The 16,910-nt window shown below is 39.5% G+C and overlaps 1 protein-coding gene across 1 annotated transcript; it reads right to left on the bottom strand.

Moving 5' to 3' along the window:
- Positions 1-7,597: 7,597 nt before the first annotated feature.
- On the bottom strand, positions 7,598-8,591 carry LOC109430115 (trypsin-1). Its single transcript, XM_019706146.3, has 2 exons — positions 8,457-8,591; positions 7,598-8,395 (listed from the first exon to the last, which is right to left on the bottom strand). Exons 1-2 carry the CDS (start codon positions 8,536-8,538, stop codon positions 7,629-7,631), a joined length of 849 nt encoding a protein of 282 aa, XP_019561691.3. The 5' UTR covers positions 8,539-8,591; the 3' UTR covers positions 7,598-7,628.
- Positions 8,592-16,910: the final 8,319 nt, after the last annotated feature.

Raw genomic sequence — 16,910 nt, 5'->3', positions numbered from 1 at the left:
TTTCGGCTGATTTCAAAGATATTACGAAGGCGTTACATGGCGTTTCGGGAGTTTCGGAGAGTCACATGTGCGTTACACGCAGGAGTTTAAGGGGGATTTCAGAAGCATTCCAAGAAGCTTCAGAGCATTTTCAGCAGATTTCATAATCGTTACGGAGGCGTTATATGGCGTTTTCTGGGGTTTCGGAGGGTCTGAGGTGCGTTACATGGGGTTTCCGGGGGATTTTGGAGGCATTCCAAAGAGCTTCAGAGCATTTTCGGCAGATTTCAGAAACGTTACGTAGGCGTTACATGCCGTTTTCTGGGGTTTCGGAGGGTCTGAGGTGCGTTACATGGGGTTTGTGGGGGTTTTAGGGGGATTTTGGAGGCATTTCAAAGAGATTCAGAGCATTTTCGGCGGATTTCACAAACGTTACGGAGGCGTTATATGGCGTTTTTGGGGGTTTCGGAGGGTCTGAGGTGCGTTACATGGGGTTTCTGGGGGTTTCAGGGGGATTTTGGAGGCATTTCAAAGAGATTCAGAGCATTTTCGGCGGATTTCACAAACGTTACGGAGGCGTTATATGGCGTTTTTGGGGGTTTCGGAGGGTCTGAGGTGCGTTACATGGGGTTTTGGGGGGCTTCAGGGGGATTTTGGAGGCATTCCAAAGAGTTTCAGAGCATTTTCGGCGGATTTCAGAAACGTTACGGAGGCGTTACATGCCGTTTTCGGGGGTTTTGGAGGATCTAAGGTGCGTTACATGGGGTTTCAGCGGGTTCAAGGTAGATTTCGGAGGCATTCCACGAAACTTCATAGCATTTTCAGCGGATTTTATTTCAAAGTCGTTACAGAGACGTTTTGAGGATGGCGGAAACCCTCAGTAGTGTCTCTATATTGTCCCCGAAACCCCAAGCGCAATATTTATTTCCAAAATGGCCTAGAATATCGGGTTTCAACATAAACTCAATTAGGCTGGTTCGAAAATATCCGTAAGGCATGAGACTTTTTGATTTGTTAGACGTGGGTCGTAACTATTCAGTTGGGAGCCACTGACTTTTGTTCCCTTGCTCCATTGGTGGTTATGACCCTCGGAACGCAAAATCCGAAAATCTTTGTCTCCGCTTCTTCACACTTCCGGTTCCTAAGTTATACGCATGTCCCGTTCGCAGTTTTCGGAACCACTGGGATTTCATTAGTTCACTGAATTTGCCAATCCTCTACATTTTTTGCCGTGATTAAAAAAATGTCACAATCACCCATGAATATTTCATCTGCTCATACGTAAATGTTTTTGTTGCATGATAGTCAAGACCATACACCGACGATTATCATGCAAACTACAGTTTTTGACAGTACATTTTGGATCACTGCTCCCAACGTAAATTATTTCGTTTTGTTTGCTCATATAGTACCCAGAGATTTATTCTTCTCTAATCAATAGATTGTTTAACTTTATTAAATCGCTGTAATGATTGGAATTTCAAATGACAATATTTCAATATATTATTCATCCTTCTTCTACCAATAGGCTATTCTTTCAAGGAGTACTATTTTCCACATTTAACTTTCATGAATAACATTACTTTATATCCTCCTATTTTTCTGTAAAATACTGACCACTTTATCATGTCTTCCAAATTGTCTACTGTCAATTATACCTTTTGTTCTATTCGACCTTTTGTCCATTCGACCTTTTGTCCATTCGACCTTTTGTCCATTCGACCTTTTGTCCATTCGACCTTTTGTCCATTCGACCTTTTGTCCATTCGACCTTTTGTCCATTCAACCTTTTGTCCATTCGACCTTTTGTCCATTCGACCTTTTGTCCATTCGACCTTTTGTCCATTCGACCTTTTGTCCATTCGACCTTTTGTCCCTTCGACCTTTTGTCCATTCGACCTTTTGTCCATTCGACCTTTTGTCCTTCGACCTTTTGTCCTTCGACCTTATGTCTTTCGACCTTTTGTCATAGATTCTCTAAAATAGCTGCATATGGAAGCCTTAGGTATCAGCTATAACACACAAAAATTGAAAAGTTCCATCCAGTATATACTGAGATATAATGTTTTAAATATGTGTTCAAAAATCTTTTTTTTTTGTAGAGTGACCAGGTGGAGCTGCAGGACAGCTAATAGCAAAGCCTGGACCCTTTCCCAACTTTCCCCCTACTAGGACCAATACTCACGATGGACTAGACGATGTCGTCAACTTGAGCAAAGTGTGTAGTAATTAGTATTGGATCGTAGTAGTTTTAAAAAATACTGTGTTTTAACTATTCCGCACTATATCCCACTAGTGTTTTGACGAAATGGAAGCTCCAAAGATGATGTGATAATTGAACAATATTTCAATAATCGAAAAACTCAGAGGTCACCGGACAACATTCAGAGAGAAAAAAGGCTGTCTATGTTAACGCCTTCAAAGTACTATTCCTGAGTGAGAAATGTTACGAAGAGCAGAAAAAAATACATGTCAAGGCTACTTTTGAAAGATTTGACATTTCTGAAAATTATTCGGAGAGAGCTACCAGCGCTAGCGTTTTTAGCCGATATGGGCAACTAGTTTTTCTGACAGCTTCCCCAAACAAAAATCAGTAAATATCCTAAGTTATATTATAATACGTTCTGAAAATTATTTCAAGCTGATTACCAATAGTGTCAATAACCGATGCTGATCATTGACAGCACCAGTATCATCCCCAAATAACTCTCATATTAGTGTTAGATAACACTTTTTGAGCTTCCATTTGATTTTGTAAAGAAATCAGTCAAACCCTTTATGTCAAAATATAGTCTATAATGTGTCAAATGGTGTTGTTAATTTCGCTAGTCATCTTTTGCATATCTGTGATCATCTCAGTCCGAAGTATTCTTGTATCCACTGTAATCCTTCACATTGTCAACCGTATTGAGTCCTAAAGAAACATGTAACTAAATTACTGGTTTTTTGGTCAGTGTTATAACACCGTCTAAGATATAAAAAATAAAAGTTCAGTCAGTTTAATTTTGTGTAAAAATTGAAATGATAAAGATTATTTGTCAACTTTTATAAATTCATCCCCACAAAACCTATAACAATAAGAAATACAAATATAAACTCATTCCTAAAATCAACAGTTAAATCTTTACCTAATCAGTCCATAATTTTCTAATGGTAATGAATTTAATTGGTAACATAACCTAATCTGTAAGGCTGTAAGTCAACTTATACTAGCGTCCCCTGTCCTGTGTACTTTCGAATTCAAGTGATAAATGATGAGTGTAACGCAGAGGCCTCCCCTACCCGCTCTTGCGTTACGTTTAATTTAACAATTATTATTGAGAAAATTCAAAGAATTCAAAGAGTAGGTCTATGCAAGCTGAATTATAATTTGTCTTTGACTTGTGATAAATGCACAACGGATACTCCTTTGGTTCCCATTAGCACTTACGGCCGATTCTTTCACTTGCGCTCAACTCGTAAACCAGATAATCTAGCTCAAAGTGAAGCTAGATTAAACTGGCGCTAAAGTGCTAATTGGTTAAGCCCTCCCATCGCGTCAAGATCGAATATCCAGGGGGAGGGAAATATGTGTTCAAAAATCTTATAAGTTTTTCTAAAAGTTCTATACTTTTCAGAAAACTTATTCGATCTCGCTCAAAATTTTACAAATGGAGCTTTAATACATGATTTATGATTGGTCAAAATTTCAGCGTTTTTGATTGACGTATAAAAAAGTTATGAACATTTGAATGAAAAGTTATTTTCACCAAAAAATTGCTGTACGGACAATTGTTTGATACACTGTACGTTGCTGAGCTAGCAGCTGTACATTACATCTTAGAGTACATTGTCACTTTTCTAACTGGACTCTACCTCATTTTTACCGACAATCTGAGCTTGCTGGAGGCTGTTCGGTCAATGAAACTGATGAAGCACTCAGCGTATTTCCTGAATAGAATACTCCATGTCTTGAGTGCTTTGTCCAAACGCTCACATACATCACCATAGCTGGGTCCCTCCACATTGCTCGATTCTGGGCAATTTGAACGCGCACTTTTTAGTTAAGGTGGACGGTAAAGACGGCGGTGTTTATGAACGTTAAATCTCCTTCGAAGATTTTGTTTGCCATGACCAGTCAGGAGACCTTGATTAGCTGTCAACACAAATGGAATTTTATTTTATGTTTTTATTATCGAGACTTTCATTCAGTCCAAGGACAAATGGAAATGGATAGATGGTCCTACAGGTGTTAAAAGACCATGGTTCAAATGGTTGGATTTGAGCATCTGTGATTGTGACGAGGCGTACCAGGGAATCAAGCATATCGTGTAGAGGGGGTTCGGTTAGCATCATGAAACACTCTGGGTCCGAGAAAGACAATATAAAACCGTTAGAAATTTATTCGCTTTTTGGTGTTGTTATTCGTGATAGGACCGTAGCAGGTTGTGCGCGCGAGCGGCTACGTTTTCTAAATTACCACGCGTATTTTTTTGTGTTGTTTGCCGAAGACCAGTCGAGTTAAGAAACGCGGATCACATAGTGATTAGATTCGATAGATAATTCACGATTGTGAGAATTGATCCAATTCCTATCGGGGCTGTGGAATTCGTCTCCATTTTCGCGTAATTTCCATGTAATTTTTGGTAATATTGCTGCTGGAGACGCAAATAGAAGTTCACAATTTCGTCTCGAGTGTACTAAAATTCGTTTAACAGGAACAAGCTCACCTAACAGATGTGATAATCGACAATGCGTCTCAAGCATTTCAGAAAGAACGAGGTAACCAGATAAATCTGAAACTCATTCCATCTTTACACAACGCACGCACCCTTTCGGGATAAAACTGTACAACTCAAAACTGTGTTGAAACTCATTCCATCTTTACACAACGCACGCACCCTTTCGGGATAAAACTGTGGAGTAATTTCACGCCATGAAAATACCCCATAGAAAACTACAAGAGTTCAACACATGTTTGAAATACTCAAATCCCTCTGGAGAAAAATAGGACAAAACCCCATTTCCTCCTGGAGATTTGAATTAACCAGAGCTTTTTAGGCCCACTAAGTCGATTATATAGCTATAATTCTCAAGCGGAAACCAGAGATTTGTAACTATACAAAAGAATGATTTATCCGAAGATATATTGAACTTGAACAGATCACAGTTCCATTCAGGAATACCTCTTGCAGTCCGCACAGACCGCAGAGGACAAGCTTCTTTCAAAGCAATAGTTATGGTATACCACAATGGAGGGCGTTGTAGGTACAAAACCACAATGAAACTCTCTTGGAGTAGCAATGGAAGCGAGTTATCCACAAAATGTGGTCGCTACCAATTAGTACAGGTTCCCTAGTTCGTTGAGCAGGGACGCCTGAATACGCAAATTTTGCGAAGGATCACTCAAAAGTGCAAAGAAGGTCAAATGGAGACTCCTCATCTGACACATGCCAATCAGTCAACTCATGACAAATTCTGCTCAAGCAGAGATTGGTTAGGTGCAATTCTATATCAAGATATCCATGAACTGGACTACCTAAGTAATCCATCAAACTGAAGCATCTCAAATTAATGTTTGAGCTAATTCAGATGATGTTATCATCATAGCAATACTGCCAAATATCAGCAAAAATATGCTGAATACAAGAGCTTGCTTGAAGACATCCATAAGGAAAGGTTGAAAAATACTGTTAACGTTATTCTAAGATATAGCATGCTCGAAGCACGACACTTCATTTATAATGAAAGAAGCAAAACTGAGTTCACAAGGTAACCTATACAGAAGCTATTCTACGAAAATGAGCTATTTGAAGTAGAGCCACTTGGGCCACGCACGCTTTTTACGCTGAAAATTGATCTGAGGTTTCCTAGCCGTAGCCACTACCCAAACTAGACAGGATTACACACTTCACAATCACAGCACAAAAAGGAAACATCAACGACAAACCAATCCGGTGTCAATTGAAAAACGCCAATGGCGAAAACGCATTAAGCGAACCCATATAGGTAGTAATGTAAGCTAATTTACAACATTTGAATAATCCCGCCCTTATTAAGCCTCAAATTTGAGACTTAAGAAGGGCAACTGATTATCTCGGAGAAACGCAAGGTCCGCTGCACTCTTGCTCCGGTTAGCGCAGTAAGGGCGTAATACTGTGGAGGACGCCCTAATTCTCCACAGGCTCCGTTTGTGATTAGGTTTTTATTAGACCCCCCTAACCATTCATTCCTAGGCACGGTAAGCATAAAGCCGCATAACACCATGAATTAGGGGTCACTTGTTTAGTGGACTCCTACCACTGGAACAGGCGATCCGTAGTGTTATTCTTAGCCAATTGAGACAACCGCTACCGACACTAGGGCCCATATAGCCGAGGCGGTAAACGCACGGGTATTCAGCATGACCATGCTGAGGGTGACGGGTTCGATTCCCGGTCGGTCCAGGATCTTTTCGTAAAGGAAATTTCCTTGACTTCCTTGGGCATAGAGTATCTTCGTGCCTGCCACACGATATACGCATGCAAAATGGTCATTGGCAGAGGAAGCTCTCAGTTAAAAACTGTGGAAGTGCTCATAGAACACTAAGCTGAGAAGCAGGCTTTGTCCCAGTGAGGACGTTACGCCAAGAAGAGGAGAGGAGCTACCGACACTACACAGCTATCTAGGCTGATTGGGAAAAGAAGTTAGCATTGATGGTTAACTTCCGAACGAGCCCAAACAGCCGACAGCTTTCGAGCGTTGGAGAATTGCGTCAATCATGTCTTAGAGTGGGCTATGGTCGCCAATCCGAAGACGACAGGTTCGATTCTCTTTCCGGTCGGGGTATACTTGCCTACAATATACAAACTCATGCAATGGCAGGCAATGAAAACCCTTTAATAATTAATATTAATTATTATTATTAATAATAACCCTTTAATATTTAATAATTAATAATTATTTATTAATATATGTGGAATTGCCCAAAGAACACTATGTTGAAGCGAGGCAGACCAAGTCCCAATGGAGACGTTGATCCATAAAGTAGAAGTAGTGGTATGTGTTAGAGTCAGTGAATAGCCCCAAATCTCTGTGCTTTGGTAACGCACGGGAAGGAGGGAATTATCATGACAGTGGTCAGCGGTCTGGGACTGTACCACCCACGACTTGCTTAGTAATGCTAATGTTAAATTGCTTAATACTGCTAATGTTAAATGTTTCAACAAGTTGTGGCAGAATTCCTGCAGGCAGACAAATTGATGAACTTCTAAGGCGAACTTCTGAGGATAGTTCTTCGAAATGTAATGAGCATGTTGGCGCTTGGATGAGTCCTATGTAATAATTTTGTAATAATTATATTATATCCTATTTGCCTAGTAGCATCCCGTAACCAAATTTTTCACCGGATTGAAGTGAAATGTAAGGGTGCTATTACACTCTTCGCCCAGACGCCAAATATCTGACCACTTTTGACAGATAAAATTTGGCAGGCTGTTTGGCTCTGTTTGTCCCTATTCATTTTTCGAGAGTGACAAATATTTTTGTTTGCCAGGTACACCTTGGTCAAAATTTAACTGTCAAAAGTGGTCAAATATTTGGCGTTGGTCAAAGAGTGTCATACTAGCTTAAGAAAGGCAATAAATGTACATCTTCGTAATTTGATGACCAATACTAAAATTCTTTATTGTTCATCCACCAAGCTGTTGCCGTACCCATGGCAAATAATGCGACACTCCAACGTAGACCGATGGTCGTCCAATGGTTCCACATGGCATCCACACCCAGGATGCAATGCCAGCCTGAGTCTGCACACCGTTCTCAATGATGTACAGTGGGCTGCCAGAGTCACCCGAGCAAGCCGAGATCCCACCGGTCAGCGGACCCGTGCAAATATTGGTGGGTCCCAGTGGTGAAGCCCCTGGTCCTCCATTAGCCTGTTCACACGTGTTCCAATCGATCAACGGCTTCACAACCTTTTGTAGAATCGCTGGCATTGACGTACTGCCACCCGTGGTGCTACCCCATCCTGCCAGCGTAACCGGTCCGAGTCGTGGTGTACTGAAATCTGGCGGCAAAACAACCGGTTGGACCGCTGCCGTAAAGGTCAAGGGCGACTGAAGTCTCATTACCGCGATATCGCTTGGATTAACGCCTCCGTCATAGTCCGGATGAATGGCGTGACTCATCACGTTGATCGCTTGCCGAGTTGCCTCGTTTTGGTTGAAGTCGTGCGATCCAGCCCATACGACAAAACGAGAGTTCTGCGGGGATTCCGTTATACAGTGGGCGGCCGTCATGATCCAGAAGTTGTTCAAAATCGATCCACCACAAACGTGAGCTGTCACGATGAGAACTACTCGCCGGACCGATACCATCGACGGGAACTCATTGGGCAACGCATTGATGCCGCCAACAATGCGACCGGACATAAACGAGGGGTCCTCGTCTACAAATCCTGATTAAGAAATTATATTTTTAATGAAATTTTTTACATCAAAATCAAAAATTTATGTTACCAGGTGCTGCCCAGCTAATTGCCAGCACAGAGAATAACACAGGAAGTATCTTCATTGTCAAAACATTACTGAGCCGTAGCATTAGCAATGTGTCCTATATATTGATACCACTGATCGCTTATCTAATTCGTGATAGCGATTAAGGTTCCAGGTGTTTATGAGCGATAATTTTAAGACGAAGTAATGAATGGAAGCATTAGTTAGTGACTACCATCACAAATGACGTAGGTAGGATTTTGTTTTGTTCTTGAAGATTGTTATCAGTATGACTTACCTCCAATCTGTTGTTCAACATTGCTTACGAAGGTGTCATAGAGGACTATCCATAAAAAGGTCTCCGAATATTTCAAACGAAATTTGCCTAACAAATAACCGTCTCATCTTAGTATATAAAACCGATTTGAGGCAACGAAGTACGAAGTGGCACGCAGCACGCTGTATTATACATCGGATCGGATACTCTATACAGCGCGCCACTTCTGACATTGTATTAAAGGTACCTATAGGAAAACAGCAGCGGAGGTAAAAAAAAAATGTTCCTAATTCGGTTTTGTGCGGAAAACATAATACATACCCAGAATTTGTTTTTACTTGTATGTATTAATAATTTAAATGTGTTCCTAAACTAGACTTTCTTAAGATGATTCAGTAAAAAGTCATATTTATTGCCGAAGTATCGTTTCAGCTTCGAGCTACCTATGTACCTCAATCGAGAAAAAGTCGAGTTCACTATGGAAAATCCGAAAGTTTAACAGCAGAAATGATTCTAGACCACGGTGTTGACCTGTAAATGCTTTTTCATGGATCGCATGACTGAAGAACGATTGACAAACACAGTCTAACGCAAAATTTTGAATAAGCAGATACTACCAGCATTTCTACCATTTCCCTGTATTCCATATCTACTACCTTTAACATAAATTCTATCGAATTGGTTTTTATGAACGCATAAGTCAAGCAACCATTCGCCTCTAGCATTGTATTTTCGTTCCGGTGCTCCACTTTCCGCATAAAAAGCATGCAAAACAAACGCATCGCTAATCAGTTCAACGTTCGTCAAACAAACCAACATGAGTCGGAAACTAGTCGCTCTTTTCCTCATAACCATAGCTTTAACAACGATCTTAGCGCGAAGTGCACGTGTTCGACGACAGGACATGGAACAAATGAAGCCTTGGGGAGAGTGGGGCATGAAATGGGGCAAAGAAAGTAAGTAACTGTGGAGTCGATTGTAGAAACGGGAACGAGTTACATAAAAAAGTAAATCACCTGATTTCAATCTGTATTGCGAAACAGTGGTGACTACTATCATAATACCAGCTGGACAGGAAGCCGTCACAATTGGATCCAACAGTGGAGGCGGTGAGTCGGAAGGTGGAGAAGCCGCTGCATCCTGAAGAACAGTGATCATGCGCAATCACATTCGACATGGAGTTAATATGATAAGTTTTTGATATAGTAAATTATCACATTGCAGTGTATAGTAATTCTATGATGACGGCCTCCTTTCAACCTCTGGTTTGCCTTCAGGTGTTCGAATAAACTTTCTTCATGGAATGAATAGATCTTCTTAAAATTTTCTGTGGAATCAAGTTGAGGTATCAGTAGGTCGACTACAAATTCACGTTCTCCTCTATTTAGGAAATTTGTGCCATCGCCATAAACATGAGCCTATTCATCATCTAAGGGAATATGATCGTCATAAACGCATGAGCGTACCACAATGTGTTCAAAAATCGCCATGAAAACGGCACTGCAATAACGCATAAAGCGTAAAGAGAGTCTATGGATCTGATTTCTGAAGTCAGTTTAATTTAATAAATGTTAACCGAATACTCGGAAACGCAAAGTCTGGACAGTAATTACAAATTGAATGATTCTTCTTCTTCTTATTTGTGGCTCTACGTCCTCACTGGGACTTGGCCTACCTTGCTTCAACTTAGTGTTCTTTGAGCACTTCCACAGTTATTAATTGAAGGGCTTTCTTTGCCTGCCATTGCATGAATTTGTACATTGTGCGGCAAGTACAATGATACTGCGATGATACTCTATGCCCAGGGAGTCGAGAAAATTTTCCTGACCGGAACGGGAATCGAACCCGCCGTCTCCGGATTGGCGATGCATAGCCTTAACCACTAGCAGGGTGGCCACTAAATATCATTTTTGAAATTCCCGTCTTTTTCCCGGTTTTCCCGGTACGATTTCTGAAATTTTCCCGGTTTTTAAAATGCACATTTTTTTAGTAGGTAACGCCCAATTTTCGTATCATATGGATGATAAGTACCATGTAAAAATGCACTTGCAATCCTGTGAATACTATGTACTAGATATTTATAGTTTAATATTATTCTTGACGTAATGCATCTATGGATAAAATGGAACTAACTACCAATGATGACATAAAAGGCGTATGCTACACAATTACTTACAACATATTTTCATTCAGCTCCAAATAGTGCATAATTCAAGCTTTCCCTCACTCATTATTTTACTTATTTTCTTGTACTTAAAAAAAAAAACAAGTGTAGAAGTGGTAGCTTACTATGACAGATCTATAATAGGTAAGATGTGCATAAAATCAGCAAAGGTCGCACTCGATTATCCGGGACATGGAGGATAATCGAACCATTTTTTTTTTTTAAATTTTATTCATTAGCGTAGGTGCCCTAACGCAACTGCATTGGTGTTGTTTCCTTGGATTCCTTCAGGACGTCCAACTAAGTATTCCCCCAAAAACTTACATCTGGAGATTCTTACAAAGTTTTGTCCGAGATTTCATCTTTCAATTACTCCAAAAATATTATCTTGGATTTCTTTAGTAACTTCTGTTAGCGATTCCACCTTGTATATCTTTTGTGGATTCCTCTAGATTCCTTAACCGTCCATAGCTAGCGCGGTTGGCCACCACCGCCAGCACCACGCTAACACTGAACACAAAAAGCGAGATTTTTTCAACGTGTTCTTCAAAACACAACAGCGCGATCGCTCAAGGGTTATTGGATTTATTTTGGAAGAGGTGCCTTTAGGGAATTTAGGATTTTAGTCAGTCTGTTGGCAATTAGGGAATAGAACTTTTGGTCTGGGATCATGAATTCGATCTAGGGATTTCTCCTGGAACTCCTGAAGGATACCCAAAAGAATCTCCCACATGTCTAGAAGGTTTCTCAAGGAACTCTTGGAAGAGTTCTCAATTACAAAACTCCCGCAGTAGTTTGATTTTCAGGATTCTGGAGTATTTCCAGAAACAGCTATAGTGAAGTTTTTGTAAGAAATTTTGGGAGATCATCCAGAAGGAACTCCTGGGTGATTTGCGAGGGAGCTTCTGAAGGATGCCCAAAAGCAACTCCTGGAGCAACTTTCATAAGCAACTCCTGGAGGTTTCTTTGAACAAACTCCTGGAGGGTGCCCAAGAAGAACTCTTGAAGGAAACGCAGTAAGAAACACTGGTGAACTTCCAAAAGCAAATATAAAATAAAGATAAAATTCAGCAAAACCTCTTGAAAGTTTTCAAAATCAAAGTTTTAGAAGGCACTCCTGCAGAAATCGTGCAAAGAACTCGTGGAGATGGATGAGTAACAGAATGATATCCTGGAGAAATACCAAAAGAAACTCTGTAAAGAATCCCAGAAAGAACTCCCGATTGATTTCTAAAAAAAGCTTTCGGAGGAATTCCAGAAGAACATTCTAGGGAAACCCCAGAGGAAGCTCCAGGAAGAAAAGGAAAAAAATTCTGGAGGGATTTCAAAAAAATAATCTGGGAAGAATTCCCGTAGGAAATTTTGAAGATTGAAGCAACTCCTGTTACAACTGCGGAAGGAAAATCTTGATGAATCTTAAAAGGAACACTTGAATAAATTGCAATAGGTTGTCTTGATTAAAACCCAGTTTAGTGGTTATGATTTTCTTAACTATTAAAAAAAGTAGAATGAATTTAAGAAAAGACACGGGTTAATCCAAAAATAAACTTTTGAAAAAATCTCAGATGTAAGAAACTCTTTCCTCGAAAAAATCTCATCGAATTCCAAGAGATAATCAAGCGGTACAAAAACCTAGAAGAATTCTAGAAGAAACTTCTTGAAGAATCCCAAGTTCTGTTTTAAGGAAATTTCAAGTTATTGCACAGGCGAATTCCTTGGGATTTCCAGGGTGGCCACACAAAATCGAGATTGAAATTCCCGCATTTTTCCCGACTTTTTCCCACATTCATTTTGAATTTTCCCGATTTTCTTTATATACCTAAGGAGTATGTAAAACATGCACGAATTCAAACTTTTAAGTGGATCGGTAAAACTGAAATATTTACAGTGTCATTGTGATACATATTGTGACAGTTTTACAATATTTTAGAGACGTTAACTTCAAAAGAAATGTTCATGAAACATATGCTTGAAGTTTGCTTCTTATCCTGGATGTCTTGTAACGTAAGTCTATGCTTGTAAATATGTGTTTCAAAATTCCCAAAAGATTTTTTGAGCTCCTTAAGAAATGCTTGATGATGTTCCAATAAAAAAAATCTAGTCGGCTAACTGACATACTCTTTGGTGAATTCCTTATAGGAGTTTTTTACGCTATCCCAGGAATTCTAAAGGTGTAAAGAACGGCATTTTTTACGTAATTCTGTTATAATTCTTATAGGCCGAATTATTGGAGTGTTTTTTTACAAGGAATTTCCTAACAAATTTCCTGTGAGGAGTTTATTGCAAAATTACTATATAAATATCTGTAATATTTTCTCACAAAAAAAATCAGGAAATCTAATCAATAGTTGAGTTTAACAAATAATTATTAAAAAAAATCGTTATATTAACAGATTCATATACAAACCACCAGATTCAAAATTATCCGAAATCCATTAGATTGCACATAGTTTAAGGATTTTTACTAGGACTCGCTGGCGATTTATGTCAAAACTCTTGGAAATTTTCTAAAGAAACTAGCTTCTGAAGAAACATTTAAAAAAAAAATCAGAACTCAGATAAACAAGCTAGGTTTCAGAACTGATCCAAAAGTGGCCACATCCCTGGAGCACCGTGCTCCCGGAACAACCGGAGATGTGGCCAGTGTACTCAAAAAATTTATTTTATTTATATTCCGACAAAAAATCCTAACTACTACAAGGAACTACTACAGAAAAAAAAACTGGATAGAATCTCTAAAACTATGTCACTAATTTCTCCATTTTGAACAAATGCAACCAAAAAAATTTCTAAGAAATAGTGGGAGAAGTATATATGAAATTATTCAAAATTTGGCTACCAAAAAAAATTTTTTTTTTGTTACTTTTTTCACGTTTTTTAGGTTAGATTTTTTAGTAGTTCAAAACCATTTTTAAAAATTGTGATGTTTGTGCCCAAATTTAAGGTCTAAAGGTTGATTCGAGCATCCGGACTATAAAAACCTGTTATCCGGATAATCTCTATCAAACAAGAAATTACAGTAGACGTTCGATAAGTGCAACATGTTTACGTTTCAGTTACCGAATGAAATTTGCTAACTGCAACGACTGACAGCCGTCAAACAATTGTCAATTGCTGTTGGATGCAGCCAGAATGCACTAAAAACATCGTAATGCAGCTGTAGTGCATCCCAAAAACATCGCAACTCTGTTGACGTTTGGTGCGATAACTGCAAAATTGTTGCACTTAGCGGACTTGCAGTTAAAAAGTATTGCAGTTAAACCGTTTGCACCGAGCGAACGTCTACTGTACTCGTAATTCAGAAACCAATGTTCATCTGCATCATTTGGATTTTGAAATCCCTGCGTGAGCCTTCACTTCCGAAACTGTGTAAGGATCTGGATTTGAAGTGAGTCAAGGCTAAATCTAGGTTTGAGTTTACATTCTGGAGGCGTGGAACATAACTTTAGAAATTCCCGATCATAAACAAAATTCCCGACTTATTCCCGCATATTTCCCGATGAATTTCAATTCCCGACTTTTTCCCGCATTTCCCGTATTTCCCGAGTCTGTGGCCACCCTGGATTTCGAAGAAGTATCCCAGAAATATGTTGGGTTCATGCTGAGAAAACCGTTCTGATAAACGTGAACAAACAAATTCAAATATGAGAACAAGCAAATATACACCGTGAACTGGAACTAGTTCCAGCTGTCAATATGGGCGTTCTAGAAAACGTGAAATCTAGTTCACGGTGAATATTTCTTATTGTTGTTATCGTTGCTATGCATAGTTCCCGTTCGTTCCCGTTGCCGTGATTGGGAGTTCACGTATATCGGAACGGTTTTTTTTTGCGTGTTGGCTTTGATTTTGTAGATTTTCGATGAGGTGTAAACATTCAAATATGCACATCATGTTACTCTTAGCAACAATTTTCCCGGTAATCATTCCAAATTCCCGACTTTTTCCCGCTTTTTTCCCGGTCGTTCCGAATTCCCGTCTTTTTCCCGGTTTTCCCGTTTTTCCCGGTTCGGTGGCCACCCTGCACTAGGCTAACTGGTGACTAATTGAATGATACGAAGCTCCATAATCAAGATTCACACTACCCATGATCGCATAGTTGACGTAACCACCATTGATAATGTCAGCATTCACAAGCTAATGTCATCATTGTGACCAGTTTTATTCAATCAAGTATAAGATCTAATCACTAGGTAGACTGCTCCTATTCGCACAACAGTCCCATGTGAATAGGAAACCCAGCAAACATGGGATTGTTAGGCGAATAGGGGCAGTGGACGCGAAAAAAATCTTAAACTTTTCATTATTCATTGTTAAAATTTCAAAAGTATGTTGAAAACTACAGTGGCACTTACGTCAACTATGCGAATATGGGCAGCACAGCTATCACATACAAATGAATCAGCTTGCTGAATATTTGCCATGTGCCATACCTCAATCGTCAGTGACCAGTCAATGCTTTGACCAGCATGCTGCAACTCGGCTTAGACAGATTTGTTAGATACTTCGCCACTCCTGGAGATGGCTCAGTATTGAACAATCTAGTAAAGTGGGAGGACAAAGACTTCTGTTCTTACAGACTTTGAATAAAATACGTCTTGTTCGGTTGGTTGTCACAAAACTTCTCATCGTAGTATATTTCTCCTACTCGGTACAATTCTGAATATCTCCTAAATTCCCCTTTCTCTCTTTCTACTATCTCGCTTCTCTGAGCGAGTTCTCAAGCGTTCGCATAGGGTTACCACAACTCCTCCATCCTTTAGTAAAAAACTAATTCATTAAATTTCAAAATATTTACAACACAAATTCATTTATCTAAAACTTCATTACTCGAATGCACAATATTTATGCTTAACTATATACAACAGAACTATACATTTATACAATTTGAAAATTCACTAATTAGTTCGATTCTACGAATAGTAGACAAAATCACTTTTCCTTCTTTTCTTATTTCTTCTTTTAGAACGCCTAATCGGAACCACTGGGAGTGGATCTTGTTCTTCTTCATGCTGTAAATCTTCTTGAGTTTCTAAGCTTGAGAAAATGAAAGAATCGGCTGGGTAGCCATAAAATTCGAAATCTTGAGTAGATTGCTCGTCGGATTCGGGATCTTCTTCTTCCCGTCTCCTCTTACTTCTTCTTTGTAATTCACTACTATTTCTTCTTAAAGTCGACAAAACATTCGATGACGACGACAAAAATGGTGCTTCTATAGATGACGAAACTGGTGCTGCTTCTGGATTTCTTTCTGGTGACAAAATGGGTGCTGGATCAGGCATAAGGATTGCCTCACTCTCATGTGGGAAAATTAGGGTTCCCTTACGACGAGAGTTAAAAGATAGTTTAAGCTGACGCTTATGCGCCAACACTATCCTTCCCCCAAGAGAAATCTGGAAAGTAGCATCAGAAACCTGTCTTATAAATGTGGCTGGCAACCATCGTCTGATGTCTGTCGGGTTAATGTTTTTGTAAAAAATCTGATCTCCATTTTTGAGTTTGGTGAATGCGTCAGGTTTGTTATCACCTTTAGCAATAGTGGAATCAGAAACGTCATGCGAGTTAGTCAAGTGTGTTTTAAAACTATGTTTAGGATTGATTAAGTCCATTAAAGTTTTTGGCTTATAGGAGAGTAATCTTTCGGAAGGAAATTGGCCTTTGTTGTCCAAGCAAATGTTGCGATAGTTGGATAAAAAGTATGCAATTTGTTCATCAACATCTAAACCTCTAATCTCCGGGTCAAGCAGGAACTTTTTCAAAACGTCTTTTACCAATCGTACTGTTCTTTCTGCTTGTCCATTGCTTTCGGGATGGTATGGCGGACTTTTCATGACCAAAATCCCCTGATTTCTCAAAAAGGTTACAAAATGGTCGGAGTTGAATGGTGGTCCTCCATCCGTAACTACCACGTCCGGTAATCCGTAGCTAGCAAAAATCCCCAAAAGAACCTTCAAAACCTTTTTGCAGTCCGTTCCGTGTCGCATGTACTCTAATTCGATCCACTTGGTAAAGCTGTCAACGACAACAAGAAAAACCTTT

Source organism: Aedes albopictus, chromosome 2, assembly GCF_035046485.1.
Source record: "Aedes albopictus strain Foshan chromosome 2, AalbF5, whole genome shotgun sequence".
Taxonomy (NCBI): Eukaryota; Metazoa; Arthropoda; class Insecta; order Diptera; family Culicidae; genus Aedes; species Aedes albopictus.
This window is presented reverse-complemented; position numbering and strand designations above follow the sequence as displayed.

Coding starts and splice junctions, on each gene's coding strand:
- LOC109430115 (XM_019706146.3), bottom strand. CDS start 8,538: ATGCTACGGCTCAGTAATGTTTTGACAATGAAGATACTTCCTGTGTTA. Junction 8,396..8,456: donor AATTAGCTGGGCAGCACCTG/GTAACATAAATT, acceptor TTTCTTAATCAG/GATTTGTAGACGAGGACCCC.